Raw genomic sequence first — 24773 nt, 5'->3', positions numbered from 1 at the left:
CATATAGGATTTTACGGTTAAGGACTAAATAAATGAACCTCTTTTCACTGTTGCCCCAGGTATTAAAATTACCTATAATTAACTGTTTTAATAATACTGAACACTATTCTATTAAGAAAGAGATTAAGAAAAACTATACATGCAACTTACACATTATTTGTGGGTTTTCTTTTATTGCTCTTTCATTAGCAAAACTTACTCTTAATTCATCCATGGTAGGACAACCAAGAGTAATTCACTATCAGAAGTCTTACCAAGATTGCTACCGTCAGAAGATCTTATAGGTCTTTCTTCTTTATATTTCGAAGGTAGTTGTTGTTCGCTATCAATTAAAAAAAAGGTTATAAATAATATTACTATGTCAATACACACATAAAAATATTTCCCTAATATTGTAAATTCTTAGAATATTTCAGATAACATCAGAGTCAATATTAAAACTTTAATTCTACTATACACTTCAAACTTGTAAGTTCTACAAACTTCTTATGAAGCATGTAATTTTTTTTTTAAAAGCACGAAACAGTCAGGATTTGAGGGTAACATAGTTTGGTGAATTAACTAGAGTTAACTTGACATAATGGCAAGTCTCTTGAACTCAGACATCCCTGTTCTATAACCAACAGCTATTTTTTCTCAAACAAGTCACTTTTCTATGGCTCAAGGTCCTCCTCTACAAAATAATAGTTTTACTACCTTACTTTTGAAGGTTTTTTGGAGAATTAAATGACATAATACAGCAAAAAGAGATGCTTGGAGAAACAGCAAGGCAAAGGAAAACTCTCATCATGAGCTTTATTTTTTGAAACTAATTTAGAATCCAAATGAAATCCCAATGTGGGTTTTTCATAGTTTCTAACATTCAAATGTTGCAGTTCTCAGAAAATATTAACTAGAGGCCCGGTGTACAAAATTCGTGCACTCGAGGCAGGGAAGTCCCTCAGCTTGGCCTGTGCCCTCTCACAGTCCAGGAGCCCTCGGGGGATGTCCAACTGCCGGCTTAGGCCTGCCCTCAAGCCGGCAGTCAGACATCCTTAGTGCTGCAGCGGTGGTGGTAAAGGCTCCCGCCACTGCCTCTGTGCTTGGTAGTCATGAGGCCATCTCAGGGCTTCTGGCTGAGTGACACTCCTCCTGTGGGAGTGCAATGACTACCAGGGGGAAGCTCCTGTGTTAAGTTTCTGCCCACTGGTGGTCAGTGTGCGTCATAGCAATTGGTCATTCTGCCATTTGGTTGACTTGCCTATTAGCATTTTATTATATAGGATGGAACTACTTGATAGTCAATGTGCCCCACTGAGGGGTCCTGGATTGAGGGAGGGCGCAGGCCAGGCAGAGGGACCCCACTGGTGCACAATTGGAGCTGGGGAGGGAAGCAGGAGGTTGGCCAGCCAGGGAGGGACCACAGAAGAGCTCCAGGGCATGTCTGGCCCATCTCGCTCAGTCCCAATTGGCTGGACCCCAGCAGCAAGCTAACCTACCAGTTGGAGCATCTGCCCTCTGGTGATCAGTGCACATCACAGTGAACAGTTGAGCAGCCTTAGCATATCATTAACACATTATGCTTTTATTGGTTGAATGGATGACCAGACAACCAGACACTTAGCATATTAGGTTTTTATTATATAGGATTTTGGTTATTACCTATTCTTTCTTTGGGGTTTATAATTCAGGGTTTTTTAGCTACTATATAACTTGCAACTAAATGTATGTATAAACACATTACCTCATGAAGTCCGATAACACAATGCTCCCTTATTTTTGTTGTGAATCATGTCAACCACAGAAAACTAATAGAAGTCAGGATGTGGCCTGGACCACTACTATCCCTTCCCTATCTACTCACACTGTGAACCAGCAGATCTTTATGAGAATGATGCTTAATATCCCTGTCCACACCCAACTGGGTTGGATGACAGAATCCTACCTGTCACTAATGGATACTGATGAGTCATTATGGGGCCTTAACAATTGTAAGGACCAATAACCTACTCTTGAATCAGAGATTTCTAACTGGCTTCCATGTGAGGCATAATTTAAAATATTTTGAAACCTGAGGTAAATTAAACTCACTTGGGAATGTTTCATTCTTATGGCAAAGAGATCCTTTGAGGGGCCAACCTCAGTTATGGAGTCTCAGGCAGGCTGCTGCCTACTTCTCTGGGAAAGGCGACATGGGACCTTCCATTACCTGAACAAAGATGTTCTAGTGTCCTTGGGGGGCAGGTCTGGTAACAAAGGAGAAAGTCTGGTCTTTTCCTGCAGCTTTATTTCAGTCTCTCTGACAGCTTAGAATAGTTCCAACTCAGCCCTTCATTGTTTCACTGGCCCCAGCTTTAATAAATGTACCCTCCAAATATAAAACAAGGAATGAGCAATTGTACCTTTCCATGTGATTGGTTTTGAAGCTCTAGTTACTAAAATCTCCACCATTTTCTCTTTGTTTTCATATTTAGCAAGTGAAAGTGGTGTGAAGTCATCCTGTATAAACAGAAAAACAGTTTATAATTTATTAAATTATATAAATATAAACTGAACATTAAAACTTATAAAAGATCCTCTGAACTTACACATATAATATAGAAAGTAAATAAAAAGTAGCCCCTTTTGCCCTGGCTGGTGTTCTCACTGGTTAGAGCATTGGTCTGCCCATGGAAGGGTCCAGGTTTGATTCCCATTCAAAAGATTGTACCTGGGTTGCAGATTTGGTCCCCAGCCCTGGTCTGGGCCTATGCAAGAGGTACCCACACATTAATGTTTCTCTCTCTCACCCCTCATCCTTCCCTCCCTTCCACTTTCTCTAAAATCAATGGAGGATGGGAAATACTCTGGTGAGCAGGAAAAATAAATAAAAGGATCCCCTATCTTCTCACCCCTGTGCAGTCACTGCTGTTCTTCCCTTTAAAATGCCCTGCACTTCCTCTTCAACAGATTAACTGCAGCATCCTTCTCCAAATCTCACTTCCAACATTTACAGTACGGGTTCCCAGAATCTGTGTTCCTATCGTGGTATCCTGTTGTTATTTTGTTGCCTGTGGACTGTGGCTTCCTCTTCCCTCTTGCACTCACCCAGCTCCCCTTGCTGGGGACTAGGCCTCCTCCTCCCACCCATCCCCAGCAGCACCATTTCCTAAGCCCCTGCCAGCACAGCAGCCAGGCCCCAGCATCACTTCACTCCCCCAGGCCTTCAGCCTTAGTGGGCTCTGAGCCCATCTCCCACTCCAAGGCACTAACAGGAAGTTCTTCCTTCTGGAGTGGAAGGGTAGCTGGGAGGCAGAGCTTTGCCCCTTCCATGGACACTACATTTCTCCAGCCCTCCCTGATTGGGCTTTGGAGTGTCTCCATGGTGATAGGGCCTGATCTCTTGTATTCAGTGTATGTATGTGAGAAAGAAAATCTTTGTGTGAAAGGAAGGAAGGAAGGAAGGAAGGAAGGAAGGAAGGAAGGAAGGAAGGAAGGAAGGAAGGAGAAAGAAAGTCCTTGTGCCTGGCTGGTGTGGCTCAGTGGTTGAGTGCTGACCCTAGAACCAGGAGGTCAGGGCACATGTCCAGTTTGTGGGCTGAATCCCCAGATGGGATGGGCAAGAGGCTGCCAATGGATAATTCTTCCACATCATTGATGTTTCTATCTCTCTCCCTCTCCTTTCCTTTCTCTTTAAAATTAATAGAACATATAATTTTTAAAAGGCTTGAAACTAAAGGAAAAACATGTATTTCAAGTATTTTGTAAATAAAGTTACTTGGTCTATACCTTATTTCTTGCTTCCATATTTGCCATACAGGAAAGTAGCTTTTCCACTATAGCTGTATTGTTGCCAAGGACAGCATAGTGAAGAGGAGTGTTGCCATGGATGTCCATTACATTTGGATTGGCACCATGGTCTAGAAGAATGGTTGCACATTCCTCTTGGTCATATTGTATAGCCTGTCAGTATTATGCCAAGAAATAGATTATAAGTTCTAGGAATTCAAAGTAAACATTCCACAAGTTTCACCAATGGCTTCTAGTTAAATGAGACAAACTCATTTTTATTCTAAGTAATTAAATTAAACCCCCCTCATGTTGACATAGTTGGCTAATACATACGTGAATGAGAGCTGTTTTGTTGTCAATGTCACAGAGGTTCAATAGGCAATGTCTGCGTGTTAGCAGTCTCACCACTCTCGGATGGCCCTTGCCACAGGCCACATGCAAAGCAGTCCTATGAAAGTGAGAGGACTGCTTAGAGAATTAGAGGGCACCAGATGAAAGCATATAATATCCACATAATTGTAAACATTTCTCTCTATGCCTTCAAAGCAAATATTTAATTTTCTTCTGGAGACAGTACAATTTTTATTAGTTTTTGTTACTCACCACATTAGTGAAGGAAAAGCCTATTTGAATACGGAGAGGATGACCTGGGAATTCAGCTCAACTTGGTTCTGATCCTGTTTTAATTGTCACTTATTAGCTGTCACTTGGCCTTTCTGGGCCTCAATTTCCTCATCAACAAAATGGGGATAAAAATAATAGGAATCTCACAGGACACCGCTGTTTGTTTTAATGAGAATCTATGCAAAGTGTTTACTACATTAACTTGCACATAAAAAACAGCTTAATAATTGTGATATTAGTATCATTATTACTATTACCGCCACTTTACAAAGACAACATGTCAATTAGCAAACTGATATCATTATACCTACTTTGCATATGTGTTTTAAAGATTAGAAAGAACACAGAATTTCAATTATTCTAAAATGCTTATATTCTCTCACTTTAACATCTCTGACATTGGAATCCAATTTTAAATTCAGAATGTCTTACAGAAGGCCAAGAGACATATGTAAAGATGCTCTAAGTCACTAATCACCCGAGAGAAGCAAATTAAAATGACAACCAGGTACCATCTCACACCTGTCAGAATGACTATCATCAACAAATCAATAAACAACAAGTGCTGGTGAGGATGTGGAGAAAAAGGAATCCTTGTACACTGCTGTGGTGGGAGTGCAGACTGGTGCAGCCACTGTGGAAAACAGTATGGAGTTTCCTCAAAAAATTAAAAATGGAACTTCCATTTGACCCAGCAATCCCACTTCTAGGAAAATATCACCAGAAATAAGAAACACCAATCAGAAAGAATATACGCACCCCTATGTTCATAGCAGCACAATTTATAATAGCTAAAATTTGGAAACAGCCTAAGTGCCCAGCAGCAGATGAATGGATTAAAAACCAGTGGTATACCTACACAATGGAATATTATCATCTATACTAATAAAAGGGTAATATGTTAACTAGACCAGATAGACCAGACATCTTTTGATGTCCTTCCAGATGTCTTCCAGACAAAGCCATGGCGGTGGGGGCCGAGGCAGAGGTGGTTAGGGGTGATCAGGCAAGCAGAGGAGAGTAGTTAGGGATGATCAGGCTGTCAGAGGAGAGAAGTAAGGGGTGATCAGGCCTGCAGGGGAGAGCAGTGAAGGGCCATCAGATAGGCAGGCAGAGGTGGTTAGGGGCAATCAGGCAGGCAGGCAGGTGAGCGGTTAGTAGCCAGGGGTCCCGCATTGTGAGAAGGATGTCCTACTGATGGTTTAGGCTTGATCCGTGCCAGTTTAGGCCTGATCCCACAAGCCTAAACCGGCAGTCGGACATCCCCAGAGGGGTCTCAGATTGGAGAGGGTACAGGTGGGGCTGAGGGAACCCCTCATGCACGAATTTCATGCCTCTAGTCCTATATATAATAAAGAGATAATACGCAAATTGACCCTCACTCCATCAGGCCATCACAAGATGGCTATGCCCACAGCAAAGGCAGGGTTCCCGTAACAAGCCGTAATGAGCGATCAGCAGGGACCTGCGGCTGCATGGTGCTGAGTCGGGGTGGAGACCTGAGGCTGCGCCACCCACCTGGTGGAGGTAGATGGGTGATCTCAGGCCACGCCCCCTGCCCTGGTGCCAGGCCAAGGGACCTGAAGCTGCGCCCCCCTCCTCCCCACCCGGCGAGGATTGATGGTGGTGGGGCTGGCTGGGGCTGGATCTTGCCCAATGGGGCTAGGTTCTGCTGGGTCTGGGTCTCGTTCGATTTCGAGGTGCAGCGGGTGGCTGGGAACTTGACTCTGGGTCCCGTGGTGTTCTCCAGACTCTGAGAGGAGGAAGATTTTCATATACACTTTACTAATTTTCTTTCAGCTCTGATACTTCTTTTATAGAGAAAGGGCAAATAGCAATATTAAAATATTTCCTCTAATTAATTCCCTTTTAATGTGCACGAATTTCATGCCCTGGGCCATTATTCTATATTATAAAAAGGCCAGAGGACATAATGCCTTCATGCCGTAATGACCAAATGACCAGTCACCAGGAGGTGCATGGAGCATCTCTCAGTCCCTCCCCCACAACCCACAAGCTCTGATCACAGCAAAGCTGGTGGCCAGCAGATGGCGGGGTGGTGGGCGGGTGGTTGTGGAAAGGTGGGCGCAGTGAGGCGGGCACAGTGAGGTTCACACATGTGTGGGGGGTGTCGATTAGCGGAGCGCAAGTGAGTGGGCAGGCACACTCAATTTTGTGCGCTGGCCTCTAGTATAAACATAAAAGCCTATGCAAGTGCTCGATCAGTAAATATGATGTGAACTGACCACCAGGGGGCAGAGACTGAACACAGAAGCTGCCCATGGTTGTCAGTGTGCTCCCACAGAGGGAGTGTGGCTCAGCTGATGGACAGGCGCCAGATACAGGGCTTATGGCTGGCCGCCACAGCCCGGAGACTGCAGCAGAGCAGCAGGAACAGCGGTGGGGGCAAGTGCAGTGGGCTGGGATGAGCCAAAGTGGCAGGCAGGAGTGGCAGGTGGTGTTGGACTGCCTGTTTTGGCCGATCCCCACAGGCCATGGTTCTCCTATATTTTCTGTTTTATTACTTTTTTAAAGAAAAAGACCCAGTTAGAGAAAGAAAAACATCACATGATCTCACTTATATGTGTAATCTAATGAAGAAAACATACTGATGAACAAAATATATCCAGAGCTTTGGATGCATGGAATAGATCAACAGATATCAGGGTGGTAGTGGGAGGACAGGAAAAGATCAACCAAAGAACGTATATGCATAACCCATGGACACAGACAATAATATGGGAAAGTTGCCTGGTGGGGTGGGGTTTGGGTGGAGGGAGGACAAAAAAGGAAAAAAATGGGAGAAGTCTGTAATACTGTCAACAATAAAACAAAAAGAACATGTTTAAATGTTTTTTAAAAATTAGTTTTAATTGATTTGAGAGAGAGAGGGAAGGAGAGGGAGAGAGTGAGCAAAACACCGAGGTGAAGGAGAAGCATCAATTGGTTGCCTCCCATAGGCACCCACCCAAGCAGTGATCAAACCAGAAACCTGGATAGGAGTCTTGACTTGAGAAGAACCTGAGACCTTTCAGTGTACAGGAGGGGTACCAGCCGATGCTCCCACCAACTGAGCCATACTAGTCAGGGCACTATTTTGAATGTTTCATTTTTATAACCACACAACTAAAAATATTTATCTATAATCATTTACATATTATATGTAATAAAGCTATATGAAGTAAAACACATATGATGTGCTTACAGGCATAGGTGAAAAACAACTCAAATGCCCATCAGTAGATAAGTAGATGAAAAAGATGTAGTACATTTACACCATGGAATACTACGCTGCTGTAAAAAAGGAGCTCTTATACCCTTTGCCACAGCATGGATGGATCTGGAGGTTATTATGGTAAATGAAATAAGCCAGTCAGAGAAAGACAAATACCATATGATCTCACTTGCATGTGGAATCTAACAAACAAAATAAAATGACAAACAAAATTGGAGAAGAGGCATGGATACATGGGCCAGACTGACAGATCTCAGAGGGAAGGGGTGGGGGAACTGGAAGAGATTAGCCAGAGAACATATGTGCATATGTGCACAGCCCATGGACAAAGACAGCAATGTGTGAAGGCTGAAGGGGGCTGGGTGGAAGGGCACTAAGGGGGTGAAATGGGGGACATCTGTAACAGTGTCAACAGTAAACATCAAATAAACATAAAAATATTCCCTTTACTTCTGAAGAGGCCAATAGTTGTCAGAAGATACCAAATCTCAAAAAAATGTCCAAAAAACAGAAAGTGAGAAATCAATTCATAATATTTACTAGAATGTCTGTATATGTTCATTAAAGGAAATGTTCATCCTATATAATAAAAGGGTAATATGCAAATTAACCCTAAAAGCAGAACAACTGGGAATGACTGTTCACTATGACACACACTGACCACCAGGGGGCAGATGCTCAATGCAGGAGCTGCCCCCTGGTGGTCAGTGCGCTCCCACAGGGGTGAGCTCTGCTCAGCCACAAGCCAGGTTGCCAGCTGCCAGTACAGTGGTGATGGTGGGAGCCTCTCCTGCCTCCTCAGAAGCACTAAGGATGTCTGACTGCAGCTTAGGCTTGCTCTCCACTGGCAAATGGACATCCCCTGAGGGCTCCTGGGCTGCTAGAGGGATGTCTGATTGCCAGCTTAGGCCAAATCTCCCCAGGAGCGGGCCTAAGCCAGCAGGTGATCATCCCCCGAGGTGTCCCAGACTGCAAGAGGGCACAGGCCTGGCTGAGGGACCCCCCGAGTGCACAAATTTTTGTGCACCGGGCCTCTAGTTTATAATACAAATGCTCAGAAATAAATTTTATCACATTTTGCACATATTTTTCCATAACAGAAGATCATAGTCTGTTTGTATGTATAACCAAGCTGAGTCTTTCTTATTAATACACTGCTATTTTAAGAAGTGCTGAGTAAAACAAATTGTGTAATTTATCTAATTATTTCATAATGATATTTTAGTATAAAGAGAATTGATGGGTATAGAGAATACATATGTTAAGTGTGGTACTCAGCATCAAATTCCCTATTTCAAAATCAAAAGCAACTTAAATTTGAAGTAGCAATATAAAGACAATCGCTGGTCAACTTCACAAATTTTGTGGATGGAAAATATTATTTAACTCCTTTTTTAACTTATTCCTTTTCTTACCAGGAACACTAAATATTTTTTCCTTTGTCTGCTGGTCACTTATACTTATGCAAAAAGCACTTTGTCCACTTTCAAATTAGAGTTTTTTCTTGTTGATTTTAAAGGCTTCTCTGTAAAAGGAAGGCATACTTTTTCCTCTGATACACATACATTGCAAATATTTTGCAAGCACATTTTCTTTGATTTTGATAATATTATTTTCAAATACACAGAGGGTTTGAATTTTTTATATTGCTCAATCAACCTCCTGAAATCTTGCTCTTGAAGTCTTGGTCAACATTTTTTTAAAAATGCATAAATAAACCTTTGTGCTTTCTTCTGGTACTTTTCTCACTTTCTATATTTAAAATTTTTAATTGGAAATTTATTTTAATCTAGCTATTTTCCCCCCAATACTTAACATAAAATGTCCACCATTTTTAATTGACCTTTTTCTACAAACATGAAATGTCACCAGTATCAATTTCTAAGGTCTTACATATATTTGGGGTGTTTGGGCATTTCCCATTCTGTTCCAACTATTTATCTGTAAATAAATACTTTCTGAAAGTTTATAGCACCTGATGATAGCTAGAAGGATAAACCTGTGTCTACTATACAAAATTTTTTTAATTTCACCAGATCAATGAAAGATAGCATGTAACTGAAACAATTTTAAAACATATTTACTTGGTTGTAAAATTGATAAACATAGGAAGAGCACACACTTTGAGAAAGTGAGTCTTCTTAATCAGGACCACAGCCATCTTCCCACCTCAAAGTTCCTTCTGAGGTCCCTCCATAAAGAACACAGGTGCACACTGATATAAAGCGGGTATTGGATTTTATCCAAAGAACTTTTAGCTCAGAAGGTGATTGATTATGGGAATTATTTCTCTCATTATGCATTTTTCTATAGCATGTAACATTATAGTGTAAAAATGTGTACATCCTATATAATAGAAGCCTTATATGCAAATCGACCGAACAGCAGAATGACCAGTCGCTATGATATCACTGACCACCAGGGGGAAGATGCTCAACGCAGGAGCTACCCCCTGGTGGTGAGTGTGCCCCCACAGGGGGAGCTCAACTCAGCCAGAAGCTGGGTTCAAGGCTGGTGAGGGCAGCAGCGGTGGCAGCAGCCTCTCTTGCCTCTGCGGCAGCACTAAGCAGCAGTGTGCAGGCTGGCTGGCGGTAAGGAGTGAAGGGTCCTGGACTGTGAGAGGGTGCAGGCCGGGCTGAGGGACTCCCCCCTTCCCTCAGTGATCAAATCCTGTGCACCAGGCCTCTGTCTAATACAAAATACTGTATATACTTAATTGTGTTTCCATTATTGATATGCAGTTACATCACTTAAAGGTTGTCAGTGAAGTGTTCTGTAAGAGGCATTGTGAGAGGGTCCTTATGTTGTTGTCTTTGCTCATAAAGTTGGTCTGAGGGCTAGACCCCAGGTCAGGTGTCCACCAGGGAGGAGCTACAGCGCCCTGGCTGACAGGAGGCTGCTCCCACCTGCTGAGACCTGCAAGGGGTGTCTCTCCCAAGTCCACCCACCTCCTCCCAGTGGACCCCAGGACCCCATCCTCCCAGTCCCCATTACCTGCTCATCCTGTCCCGATCGTTCAGGCCACTTTTCCTGAACAATAGGATTTTCTTCACTTTCCGCACGTTGCCCATGCTGGCAGCTTTGTGGATCGCTCCCATATCTGTGTCTCGAAAGAGAGGCCTTGGGGCTCCCAAGCCACTCCTCCCAGGATTGGTGGGGGAGTCCATGGCCGCCACCCTGGGACTTTTCAGAAAAGAAAACACCTTCTTCATGGTGGAGAGTCAGGGCTTCAGAGAAGCCTCACCTTCCCTCCACTTTTCACGCCTCCTGAGCTCAATACTAGCTCTCTAGCCAACCACCTCACGCCACAGCATTCAAGCAGGGCAGTTTGGCAGTTTAACATCTCTCCCCTCGGAATCGCAGTAACCAAGCAACGGCCTCTGACATCACTAGGCATGTGCATAGGACCTTGTGGTCAAGGGCAGCCAGAGCCCATGTGCAAAGCCCAAGTAACTCAAATCACAGAGACTGCCTGGTGGATGTGTCTCCCTGGTTAGAGCTTCTGCCTGAGCATCAGAGGGTGGTGGGTTCCATAACTGGTCAAGGGCATGAACCTAGGATGCAGATTAGATCCCTGGTCCCATCAGGTGCATTCGGGAGGAAGTCAACCAAAGTCTCCTTCACATTGGTGTTTCTCTCTCTGCCACCCCCACCTCTCCTACTTCCCTTCCTTCCACAAAGAAACAATTAATGGAAATAATATACTTCGTGAGGATTAACAAAAATTAAAATTAAAAAAAAATCTAAGTGATTGTCTGTGGGCAGGTCTGGGTTCTTTTCAAACATCCCTGGGAGTTGGCCAGGTGTTTCCAGAGGCTTGCAATAGTTATCCCAGTGAAAAAGGAGTCTTTGCTTATGAACAGGGCTAGGGTGGTGTAGAACTTCAGGATGCTCAAGGTCTGGTCCCTGAGAAAACTCCCATTAAAAACACCTCTAAATCTCCCAGTGCCCCCGTTTATATCTGTTCCACATCCCTCTGGCCCCAGACAACCTCCAGGGAATATAGCAGATGCAACAACAGAAGGATGTTTTCATGGTTTCAGAGATTGTGGAAATATGTGTCTGCAGGTGCAAATTTATGAGAAACCAGTGCCCGCTCTCCAGATGAAAGCACCTTTCCGCAGGCCTCTTAATCCTCCCCCTTTGGCCCACCTCTTACATTTTAATTTGTGTAAGAGGTGGGCCAAATAAATCTTTAATCAATCCAAGATTTATTTTGGAGCATGGTGTTCACATTTAAGAACTTCCTTAAAAAATGGCTATTCACCTGTCCCAAACCACCTTTTCTCACCTAGTTTAAAATGTCACTTTACCGTGCATTAAACTCTCAGGTTATGTTTTTTTGTTTTGGGGTGGTCTGTTTTATCCATTGGACTGTCTGATTCTTTTTGCATCAGCACCGCACTATTTTAACTTCTTTATAAAACGTATTGTAGTGTTTTACAGTTACAATGTTCCCCCTCTTTAATATTCTTTTTCTGTCTCTTCTTGGCCATGTTTACCTTGAAATTATTTGAAATGAAGTTCTAATCAGTATTCCAAGTTTTAAAAGAAATCTTAGTGAAATTTTAATTAGCTTGAGAATTAATTTTAACTGATAATCTCTTGAATCAGTATATGCAGATACATATGATGTCTCTCAATTTATTTAAGTCCTATTATATGTTCCTCTTATCTTTTGGTAGTTACTTTTTTAAATAAAGCTTTTTAAAATATTCTTATTTATTTAGACAGAAAGAAACATCTGTTGTCCCACTTATTTATTCTTTCATGGTTGCTTCTTCTATGTGCCTGAACTGGGATTCAAACCCACAATCTTGGCATACCTGGACGATGCTCTAACCAACTGAGCTCCCAGGCAGGGCGATACTTTCATGTTTGGATTTTTGGTTTGTTTTTGTTGTTGACACTATTGGCGATGTGGTAGTATTTTTCCTTATGTAAATCCTGCCCACTTTAGACATATCAGGGTTTTTCATTTTTTATTGTGATGGAATACTTTTCCATTATCATTATAAATTATTATTATATTAATATCTTTACAGTTGACAATCAGACTGAAGAAGTTTTCAAGCTGTACTTTTGTAACTGGTGAAGGAGTTGACAGTTTATCGAAGGTTCGCAGGGAAGGCAAACTGGATGGTAAAGATTTCACCAGGAAGATGTCTTATTGAGGAATTTTATGATGCAGATAAAAAAAACAAGAAAAGCAAAATGCAAGCAAGAGAGGCTGTTTTTATTGAAGGGTAAGATAATTTTTTTAATGACATAAAATATCTATTTTTTCCTCAAATCGCTTTAGCCAAATTTTTCAGTAATTCGCTTACTGTGCTGATCATCTTCACCATTATGAAGCCTCTTGTGCTCCATACATGTTCTATATTCTTTAAGATTTACAAACTTAAAATCTAAATACTCATTTCCCCTTGCTTACATCTTTCTCTATCAGCAACTCCTGTCTTTTCATCTTTAGTCCATTTCTTAGGAAGGTAAAATAGGTTGACTCCATATTCCACAGTAAATGGTATAAACATGTGAGTGCCAAGAGAGACTCCTTTTAGTGTAGTTCTTGATCCAGCAATTCCAATAGGACCACACCTGCTATGGTGGGTGAAACGCACAGGAGCAGGAGCAGGCCCAAGGCAACAGCTAATGCAAAACCATCTAACTCAGAGCTCACCACATTCCTACTACATTTGCTAATGATTTCAGGAGCTAGCCAAAATGAAGAGTAACAGAAACCAACATTGCATAAAATGCACCAGGAAAATGTGAAAGTTTGGTAAACACATCTTACAGCAAGACAAACACATAGATTTTAATTTAGGGAGTTATTCTTCTGAGGCCATTTATTGCCATTTTGTTCTTTGGTTCAATAGTTCACAAAATTGCTTGGAAATGGAAACTCAGAAGCTGAGTGCCTGGACCTTCCGCAAAAATTGCTGCTGGTGAAGGGGTCCCTGCTGAGGGATGAGTGCCTTCATTGGTAGAAAAACAATTAACCAAATCAACAACAAAACATTCTCAAGACAACTCAGCTAAGCTAGACCAACTGGTTTTTTGGGTGTGGGAGTGTTTTAAACTATGATGACCAAGCATTTGCCTCCTTCAGCAGCCCAATTAGAAAATGACCTATTGTACCTTATTTGCTCCTCAGATTTACAGGAGAGGCTCTCTGTAGTGACAGGTGACCAGAAGGCTCTGGCATTCCTGATTCAGCCTGCACTGAGGATCAAAGACATGACCCGGCTGCAGAGAGGTAGGAACCAGTCACCAGGACTCCAGGTCAGTGGAATCTAGAGTTTCTCTATGGACCAGAGAAACTCAGAGTAAACGTTAGGCCAACGCTGAGTTTCTGTGTTTCCTTGGACAAACGAGCAGTTGGAATTTAAAATTTCCCATTCCTAGATTTTTGTGGAACTAATTTTGGACCCAGAGCAGATGCCCTGTAGAAAGGTATTGCTTGGAATCCTCATGCCTATCTAAGACTCAAATAATGCCCTGGTTCAGCTTTCCCTGCACACTCATTTAAGTTATGCTAATGGAATTCATAATGTGTAGACTAGTATTTGTTTTGTAATGAAAAATGACTGAGAGATGGATGCCTTACCAAATCCCTTAGCAAACATTTTCCAATTCCAGTTCAAAGGCTGTCATTAATGTGTTTTCCCTGTAAGAGCAACCAAGAAACATGTGGAACACTCTTCCACAACCGATTCATTCATTCTCTGGGATGTGCAAAACCAGGGAAGACTTGAAAATGACCTGATCATTGAATGTCCTTGTGAGCCAACACACAGATCCATCAGCAAGTGGAAGTCCTAACTGATGAGGTGTAAAGAGAACTTTGATCCAATCTTTGGCTAAATGCTAAGCAATGCAGACCCAGCAGCAAATCTTAGGAAGCAAGATTTAAACATTTTATAAATGGACATACATGAATGTCTGCACACTCCAGAAGGGACAAACTTCACAAATTTGCTGGAGGAAACTTATTAGACAAAACAAGGACAACCCTTGAAAAAGAAAATCAACTCCCAGGGATTAAAAATGGTGGCAGAGTAAGAGGATGGTGCATGGATATGCTCCCAAGAACAAACTGGAATTGCAACTAAAATACAAAAAAACTTCCTGAATAATCAACGGAAGACTTGCAGGAGAGAACCCTGATACCCAAGTACGGAAAGTGGAGACTGCATAAAGACTGGTAGGAGGGGCAGAGGTGGGGAAGGGCTGGTTGGATGCCTACAGACAGCAACTGAAGTTGCAGAGAGATATCTCAGCTGTGGCGGGGGGGAGGGGAGGGAGCAAGGGGGTGCCTCTAAGAACTCTGGAATCTAATCCCCAAGCTGGGCCCCTCAGCAGAGAGCAACACAACTGAGGACGGTACCCACATACCATCTGGCTGTGAAAAGCAGCAAGGTTGCTATCTGCCAGGGAGTGACAGCTGAAAATTCAGGCACCTTCTTAAAGGGCCAATGCAAAACATTCCCTGTGGAGTCTCCCACCTTGTGCTCTGGCAGAGGGAGGGTGGAGTGGACTGGAGCTGTGTGAGCAGAAAGCCAGGATTGTAGACTCATGGATTAGAGCCCAAAAGACAAACACCCCCAGTTTCCTGGGCTGAGTCATTCTCTCATGCAGCAAAGGACATCTTTCCCACATAGACACCTGCCTTGCCTCGGGGGAAGACAGTTGACTCACCCTATTGGAAAAGACCATGCCCTGAGGCCACCTAAGAGACAAAAAAATAACAATTAGCTTCCAGGCAGAAGCAACTGTCCCACCCTGTTGAAAAATCTCTCACCACACCTGAGGATGATTGCCTGGAGGCAATTCAAGTCTATCAGTCTCTAGGCCAGTGGTTCTCAACCTTCCTAATGTTGCCACCCTTTAATACAGTTCCTCATGTTGTGGTGACCCCCAACCATAAAATTATTTTTGTTGCTACTTCATAACTGTTATTTTGCTACTGTAAACAATCTGTAATTATATATGTGTTTTCTGATGGTCTTAGGCGACCCCTGTGAAAGCGTCATTTGATCCCCAAAGGAGTCGCGACCCACAGGTTGAGAACCACGATTCTAGGCAGAGGCAGTCTCTGGAGGCTTTGAGTCTTTACCTGGTCTACTTAATCAGAAACAGCCTTTAACAGTGTTCTGCACCAGAAACTGAGAGCTATAGTTACAAACTCAAACAGACAGCCAAAATGAGGAAACAAAGAAACAACCCCCACATAAAGAACTAGAGAATTATCTAGGAGAAGAGATAAATAAAGCAGAGATAAGAATTTTATCTGAAACAGAGTTCAGAGTGATGACGGTAAAGATGCTCAACAGCATGAAAAAAGATATAGTAACTGAAAAAAGAACAGTTGGAAATAAAGAATGATATAACACATTGGAAAAAATACAAAGCAGATTAGGGGAAACTGAAGATCAAATCAGTGAATTAGAATACAGGATTGAAAAAATTCACTCAATCAGAGAACAACAACAAAAAAGAAAAATTAAAAAACAGGAGGACAGTTTAGGGGAGTTGTGGGACAACATGGAATGTAACAATTTTAGAATAGCAGGTGTACCAGAAGAGGCAGAAAGGGAGAAAAGAATAGAGAACATGTTTGAAGAAATAATGGCAGAAAACTACACTAACCTGGTAAAGGAAAAAGGCATATAAGTTCAGGAGGTATAGAGAACCCCAAGTAAGAAGAAACAAAACAGGCCCATCCCTAGACACATCATAATTAAAATGCCAAAATTTAGAGACAAAGAGAGAATCCTAAGGGCAGCAAGAGAAAAGCAAACTGTTCCTACAAAAGAGATCCCATAATGCTGACACCTGATTTCTCATCAGAAACCCTTTAAGCGGGGGAAACCAAGATGGCGGCATAGTTTAACGCTGGAGTTTGCTGCCTCGAACAACCACTTCAAAAATACAACTAAAAGACAAAACGGACATCATCCAGAACCACAGGAAGGCTGGCTGAGTGGAGGTTCTACAACTAGGAGGAACCGAGAATCAGAGGAGGCGCAGTGCTGAAGTAAAATACTAAGGGGCAGAGTGCGCGAGGCGCGGGCTGGTGGCTGAGGGCGTTGTTGTCTGTTTCAATCCGGAGGGAGCCTCAGACTCTGAGCTCCAGATCCGGGCGAGTCTCTAGGGACCCAGACTCAAACGGGAGAAGCGGGACTGTCTGGCTTCGGTCCCTCCGAGGTTTGCAGCAGTTGCTGGGACAGAGAGGCAAGAGCCCCTGGGGACAGACTGAGAGCAGCCATGACTGCTCTCTCGTCCACCCTGTTGATCCCCTGGGACCCGCCCCGCCCAAGCCTTGCACAGAGGCATTTGCAGGATAGCCTCAGGCAAAGGCTAGATTAGCACCTCCCTAGAGGACAGAAGTTCTCCCACTGCAAACACAGCTGATTCTCACAGCCAGTCGGCCTGGAGGTAAAATCCCTCTAGTATTAACTATAACAATCAAGGCTTAACTACAACAAGACTGCGCACAAAGACCACTAGTATTAACTATAACAATCAAGGCTTAACTACAACAAGACTGCGCACAAAGACCACTAGGGGGTGCACCAAGAAAGCGTAAAAAATGCGGAGACAAAGAAACAGCACAAAACTATCAAGGGAGGATATTGAGTTCAGAACCACACTTTTGAGGTCTCTCAAGAGGCTTCTAGAGTCTGTCGATAAACTTGATGAGATGTACAGGAAATCTAATGAGACCCTCGATGGTGTGATAAAGGACCATCTAGAAAGTAAGCATACACTGACTGAAATAAAGAATATTATACAGACTCCCAACAGCAGACCAGAGGAGCCCAAGAATCAAGTCAAAGATTTGAAATGCGAAGAACCAAGAAACACCCAACCAGAAAAGCAAAATGAAAAAAGAACCCGAAAATACGAAGATAGTGTAAGGAGCCTCTGGGACAGCTTCAAACGACCAACATCAGAATTATAGGGGTACCAGAAGATGAGAGACAGCAAGATATTGAAAACCTATTTGAAGAAATAATGACAGAAAACTTCCCTGACCTGGTGAAAGAAATAGACTTACAGGTCCAGGAAGCACAGAGAACCCCAAACAAAAGGAATCCAAAGAGGACCACACCAAGACACATCATAATTAAAATGCCAAGAGCAAAAGGCAAAGAGAGAATCTTAAAAGCAGCAAGAGAAAGAAACTCAGTTACCTACAAGGGAATACCCATATGACTGTCAGCTGATTTCTCAACAGAAACTTTGCAGGCCAGAAGGGAGTGGCAAGAAATATTCAAAGTGATAATTAGCAAGAACCTACAACCAAGATTACTTTATCCAGCAAAGCTATTGTTCAGAACTGAAGGTCAGATAAAGAGCTTCACAGATAAGGAAAAGCTAGAGGAGTTCATCACCACCAAACCAGTATTATATGAAATGTTGAAAGGTATCCTTTAAGAAGAGGAAGAAGAAGAAAAAGGTAAAGATACAAATTATGAACAACAAATACACATCTATCAACAAGTGAATCTAAAAATCAAGTGAATAAATAATCTGATGTACAGAATGAACTGGTGATTATAATGAATCAGGGACATAGAAAGGGAATGGACTGACTATTCTTTGGGGGGAAAGGGGTGTGGGAGATGCGGGAAGAGACTGGACAAAATTTGTGCACCTATGGATGAGGACAGTGGGTGGGAAGTGAGGGCGGAGGGTGGGGTGGGAGCTGGAAGGAGGGGAGTTATGGGGGGAAAAAAAGAGGAACAAATGTAATAATCTGAACAATAAAGATTTAATTAAAAAAAAAAGAAAAAAAAAAGAAAAAGAATAAATTAGCTGGAAAAAAAAAAGGAAACCCTTTAAGCCAGATGGAAATGGTATGAAGTACTCAAGGTAATCAAAAACAAGGATCTGAAACAAAATTATTATATCTAACAAGGCTATCATTCAATATAGATTGTCAAAGAAAAAACTTCCTAGACCAAAAAAAAAAGGCTAACCAAGTACATCACCACCAAGCCAGCATTAAAATAAGTGCTAAAGGAACTGCTGTAATGAGAAGGATAAACACAGAGAGAAACCTAGGCATACAGAATTAAAATAGCAATAAATAAGTACCTATCTGCCGGCCAAGATGGTGGCAGGCAGCCATTCAGCTTGAAGCGAACAGGGAGGCTTGCTTGCTCCAGTGACAGCAGACTCCAACGTTCCCTGCCTGACTTGCCGGCCTCTCAGCTGCAACTCTAAGCAACTATGTTGCAAATATAGAAGCTAAACAAAACCCCAGAAACCTGCTTTAGTCAGCCGGGATTCAGCCAGCTGGACTGCAACATTGTATCAAATACAGAAGGTAAACAAAGGTCAGAAACCTGCTTTCAGCAGCCGAGGCCTAAGAGGTAAAGCTGGCCCAGAATTTTAAAAAAAAAAGAAAAAAAGGAGAGGTTGGGAGCTTCAGTCACACGCCAGCCTGAAAATGGCCCTCAGGCCCTCAGCCAGACTGGCCAGGCACCCCAGTGGGGACCCACACCCCGATCCAGGACACCCTTTAGGGCAAACCAGCCGGCCCCCACCCGTGCACCAGGCCTCTATTCTATATCGTAAAAAGGTAATATGCCTCCCAGCACCGGGATCAGCGTGACAGGAGGCAGTGCACAAACCCCTTAATCACCCTGCAGCTCTGTGTGAAACAGGGGGCGGGGCCACAACCTCCTTATCTGGCCTGCTCTGTTCATAACAGGGAAGTTGCCCCAACCCTCTGATCAGCCCTGCTCTGTGCCTGATAGGGGGTAGCTCCCCAACCCCGATAGCCCTGCAGCTCTGTGTGTGACAGGGTGCAGCGCCCCAACCCCCTGATCAGTCCTGCTCTGTGTGTGACAGGGTGCGGCACCCTAACCCCCTGATCAGCCCTGCTCTCTGGGTGATAGAGGGTGGCACCCCAACCCCCCCGCCACAGGCCCTGCTCTGTGTGTGATGGGGTAGAGCCATAACCTCCCCATTGGCCCTGCCCTGAGTGTGATAGAGGCTGCGTCCCAACCCCCTGATCCGCCCTGCTCTGTGTGTGACAGGGGGCGGTGCCCCAACTCCCCTATCGGCCCTACTCTGCGAGTGACAGGGGGGAGCTCCCCAACCCCCTGATGGTCCCTGCTCTGTGTGTGACAGGAGGGGTGCTCCTAAACCCCTGATCGGCCCTGCTCTTTGTGTGATGGGGGGAGCTCCCTAAACCCCTGATCAATCCTGCTCTGTGCGTGACAGGGTACAGAGCCCCAACCCCCCTGATGGGCCCTGCTCTGTGAGTGACAGGGGGCAGTCCCCCAACCCCCTGATCAGCCCTGCTCTGTGTGTGACAGGGGGTGGCCCCACAACCTCCCCATCGACCCTGCCTTGAGTGTGACAGGGGGCGGTGCCCCAACCCCCCAATTGGCTCTACCCTGAGAGTGACTAGTGGTGGCATTACAACCTCCCGATCCACCCTGCTCTGTGCATGATAGGGGGCAGCACCCCAACCCCCAATCGGCCCTGCTCTGAGCCCGACCAGGGGCTGCACTTAGGGATTGGGCCTGCCCTCTGCCACCCGGGAGCAGGTCTAAGCCAGCAGGTCGTTATCTTCCGAGGGGTCCCAGACTGCAAGAGGGCACAGGCCAGGCTGAGGGACCCCCTTCCCCGCCCCGAGTGCACACATTTTCATGCACCGGGCCTCTAGTAAGACAATAAAAGACAGAAGTTGGCTGGATATCCTGGCTAGAGATCCTGGCCAGGCTGCTGATCAACTGAATCTGTCTCCATGTCATTCCTTTTTGGCTGATTCCGTCCACACCTTTGGGGACTCCTGGTCCTCCTGGGGTTGGACCCCAACACCTATCAATAATAACCCTAAATGTAACTGGGTTAAATGCTCCAGTGAAAAAGCATTGGGTAGCTGAATGGACACAAAAAAACAAAGGATTAAAAAAACAACAACAACCTAATTAGTTTCTGAGAGTACAAAGGGACAGGCCTAAAGAGAGACTTTCAGTCCCAGCAATTGGAACCTGAGAAACACGATAGTACAGAAGACTGGGATCTTAAACCAGCCATAGGAACACTTCACTTTTTCATTTTTATTTTTTTAGTTTTTATTATTTTGTTATCTCTTTTTTTCTTTGTTTTCCTGTTTTTGTCTGTTGATTTATTTTCTATTTCTTTTTACATTATTAGAAATAAACTACAATAAAAACAATCCAAAACACTCAAATACTCTGAAGCTGAATAGCATGTTATTAAATATTGATTGGGTTACCAATGAGATCAAAGAAGAAATTAAAAACATCCTTGAAATGAATGACAGTGAAAACACAACAATCCAAAAACTATGGGACATAATGAAAGCAGTCTTGAGAGGGAAGTTTATAGCTCTATCTGCCTAACTCAAAAAACAAGAAAAAGTGGTAGTAAATCATCTAACTCTACAATTCAAAGAATTAGAAAGAGAGCAACAAGAAAATCCCAGAGTGAAAAGAAGGAAGGAAATAATAAAGATTAGAGCAGAAATAAATGATATAGAGACCAATGTAGAGGGCCACCTGGGAGACACCTAGGCATTTTCTTATAATTATTCTCAGCTGAACTCAGAGCATAGGCAGCTACGCCCTGGGAAGATGATTCCCCAATAAGGCTGACATGTTAATCAGGCAGGGGCGGAACTAGATATGTAAATCTAGGCCTTTAAAATAAACCTGCTGTGTGGCTCAGGCCGCTTTTTGCCACCTCTCCATCAGAGAGGATGGCGCCCACCTGGCCCCAGGTTAAAATCTATTTCTGCATCTTGGTCTTTCTTTAATTTCTTAATCCCCAGCTCCTCCACTCAGCAAATGGACTGTTTCCTTTTCCATGTGGGACATAAAAAAGAGAGAAACAGCCCCCCCACAGACCAAAAACACAATACAACAGATCAATGAAACCAAGAGCTGGTTCTTTGAAAGCATAAACAAGATTGACGAACCTCTAGCCAGGCTCACCAAGAAGCAAAGAGAGAGGACCCAAATAAACAAAATCAGAAATGATAGAGGAGAAATAACAACAGACCCCACAGAAATACAAATGATTGTTAAAAAATACTATGGACAACTCTACTCCAACAAGCTAGACAACCTGGAGGAAATGGACAAATTCCTAGAAAAATACAACATTCCAAAACTCAATCAGGAAGAAGCTAAGAATCTCAAGAGGCCAATAACTATGGAAGAAATTGAAGCAGTCATCAAAAAGCTTCCAGCAAACAAAAGCTTGGGGCCAGACAGCTTCATAGGGGAGTTTTCCCAAACATTCACGAAGAACTAAATCCTATCCTCCTCAGACTATTCAAAAAAATTCAAGAGAAAGGAACACTTCCAAACTCATTCTATGAAGCCAGCATCACCCTAATACCAAAACCAGGTAAAGACAACACAATGAAAAAGAATTACAGGCCAATATCCCTCATGAACATAGATGCCAAAATCCTCAACAAAATCTTAGCAAATCGGATCCAGCAATACATCAGAGAGATCATACACCATGACCAAGTAGGATTTATCCCAGGGATGCAAGGATGATACAATATCTGCAAATCAATAAACGTGATACATCACATAAACAAATTCAGAGATAAAAACCACATAGTCATATCAATTGATGCAGAAAAAGCATTTGACAAAATTGAACACCCATTTTAGATGAAAACTCGCAGTAAGGTTGGAATAGAAGGATCATACCTCAACATAATAAAAGCCATATATGACAAACCCACAGCCAACATCATACTCAATGGGCAAAAATTAAAATGATTTCTCTTAAGAGCAGAAATAAGACAGGAATGCCCACTCTCACCACTCCTGATCGACATAGTACTGGAAGTATTAGCCATTGTGATTAGACAAGAAGAAGAAATAAAAGGCATCCAAATTTGAAAAGAAGAAATAAAACTATCCTTCTTCGCAGATAACATGATATTATACATAAAAAACACTAAAGACTCCATCAAAAAACTATTAGACTTAATAAACGAATTCAGCAATGTAGCAGGATACAAAATTAATGCCAAGAAATCACTGGCATTTCTATACACCAATAGTGAACTTACAGAAAGAGAGGCTAAAAAAGCAATCCCATTTACCATCACACGAAAAAAATTAAGCTACCTAGGAATAAACTTCACTAAAGAGGTAAAAGACCTCTACTCAGAAAACTACAGGACATTGGAAAAAGAGATATACGAAGACATAAACAAATGGAAGAACATACCATGTTCATGGATTGGTAAAATCAACATTATTACAACGTCCATACTACCCAAAGCAATCTATAAATTCAATGCATTCCCGATTAAAATACCAACAGCATATTTCAAATACCTAGAACAAACTTTCCAAAAATTCCTCTGTAATGAAAAAAGACCCCAAATAGCCACAGAGATCCTGAGAAAGAAAAACAAAGTAGGTGGGATCTCAATACTAGATATCAAGCTGTATTACAAAGCCACTGTTCTCAAAATTGCCTGGTATTGGCACAAGAATAGACATATAGATCAATGGAATAGAATAGAGAACCCAGAAATTGTCCAGACAGTCTCTTCAATAAATGGTGTTGGGAAAATTGGACAGATACATGCAACAAAATGAAACTAGACCACCAACTTACACCATACACAAAAATAAACTCAAAATGGATAAAGGACTTAAATGTAAGATGGGAAACCATAAAAATACTAGAGGAATCCAAAGGCAAAAAAAATCTCAGACATATGCTGAAGCAATTTCTTCACTGATACAGCTCCTAAGGCATTGGAAACTAAAGAGAAAATAAACCAATGGGACTACATCAAAATAAAAAGCTTCTGCACAGAAATAGAAACCATCAACAAAACAACAAGAAATCCCACTGCATGGGAGAACATATTTGATAATGTTATCACATTTATAGGGAACTCATACAACTTAAAAGGAAGATAAATTATCCAATCAAAAAATGGGCAAAGGACATAAATAGACACTTTTCAAAAGAGGACATTCAGAAAGCCAAGAGACATATGAAAACATGCTGAAAGTCACTAATCATCTGAGAGATGCAAATCGAAATAACAATGAGGTACCATCTCACACCTGTCAGAATGGCTATATCAACCAATCAACAAACGACAAGTGCTGGAGAGGACTTGGAAAAAAAGTAACCCTCCATTACCACTGGTGGAAATGCAGACTTGTGCAGCCACTGTGGAGGACAGTATGGAGTTTCCTCAAAAATTTAAAAATGGAACTCCCATTTGACCCTGTGATCCCACTTCTAGGAATACATTCCAAGAAACCAGAAACACCAACCAGAAAGGATATATGCATCCCCATGTTCATAGCAGCACAATCCACCATAGCTAAAATTTGGAAACAGCTTAAGTGCCCATCAGTAGATGAATGGATTAGAAGACTGTGGTACATCTACATAATGGAATACTATTCTGCTGTAAAAAAAGAAGGGATTCTTAACATTTGCAACAGCATGGATGGAACTGGAGAGCATTATGCTAAGTGAAATAAGCTAGTCAATGAAGGAAAAATATCACATGATCTCACTCATTTATGGATAATAAAGAGCATTATAAACTGATGAACAAAAATAGATACTGAGGCAGAGCAGCAATGAACAGATTATCAAACTACAGTGGGATGGCCAGGGAGGGTTGTATGCATGCATATAGGCACAACCAATGGACACAAGACACTGGGGGGTAGGGAAGGCCGGGGGAAGGTCAAGGGGAAAAAAAGGAGACATATGTAATACTCTTTGTGATACTTTAACCAATAAAACAAAATTAAAAACAAACAAACAAAGAAATAATAAAAGATCCCATATACCTTAAAATTGTATTATGATATCACAACCAGGAGTTGATTTTGATACTTCATGGATTTAATTCAGGTTTCCCCAGTTTCACTTGTACTTATTTGTGTGGTGTGCGTGTGGTATGAAATTTTTTCTGTGTGTATCCATCACCACAATAGTCAACATGCAAAAGGCTTTCATCACCACAAGGATGCCTCTCTGTGTTGCCCTTTTATAACCACACCCTCTTCCCTCTTGTTCCTAACCTGGGCAACCACTAATCTGTTTTCTATTTTAAAAATTTTATTTCAAAATTAATAATCTTTTGTTCTGCAGTTATTTCATG

At 42.6% G+C, this 24773-nt stretch overlaps 1 protein-coding gene across 6 annotated transcripts in view; it reads right to left on the bottom strand.

The window, feature by feature from the left end:
* The window catches only part of LOC139021703 (ankyrin repeat domain-containing protein 26-like), a 177557-nt gene that overhangs the window by 91892 nt on the left and 60892 nt on the right, over positions 1–24773 (bottom strand). For 2 of the 6 annotated variants that reach the window (XM_070432216.1, XM_070432233.1), the window contains exons 2-5: positions 4084–4198; positions 3748–3921; positions 2382–2478; positions 255–322 (exon numbers count right to left, since the gene is read on the bottom strand). The exons of 3 other annotated variants lie outside the window; for them this stretch is intronic. In XM_070432216.1, the coding sequence (XP_070288317.1) occupies positions 255–322; positions 2382–2389 (76 nt within the window). In that variant the 5' untranslated portion in view covers positions 2390–2478; positions 3748–3921; positions 4084–4198. Of the gene's footprint in view, positions 1–254; positions 323–2381; positions 2479–3747; positions 3922–4083; positions 4199–5892; positions 5911–24773 lie in introns of those variants that run through there. One more of the 6 variants, XM_070432224.1, reaches the window with a different exon arrangement.

This window comes from Myotis yumanensis, unplaced genomic scaffold (genome assembly GCF_028538775.1).
Source record: "Myotis yumanensis isolate MYYU_CA2020_CCGP unplaced genomic scaffold, mMyoYum1.0.hap1 SCAF_1, whole genome shotgun sequence".
NCBI lineage: Eukaryota > Metazoa > Chordata > Mammalia > Chiroptera > Vespertilionidae > Myotis > Myotis yumanensis.
This window is presented reverse-complemented; position numbering and strand designations above follow the sequence as displayed.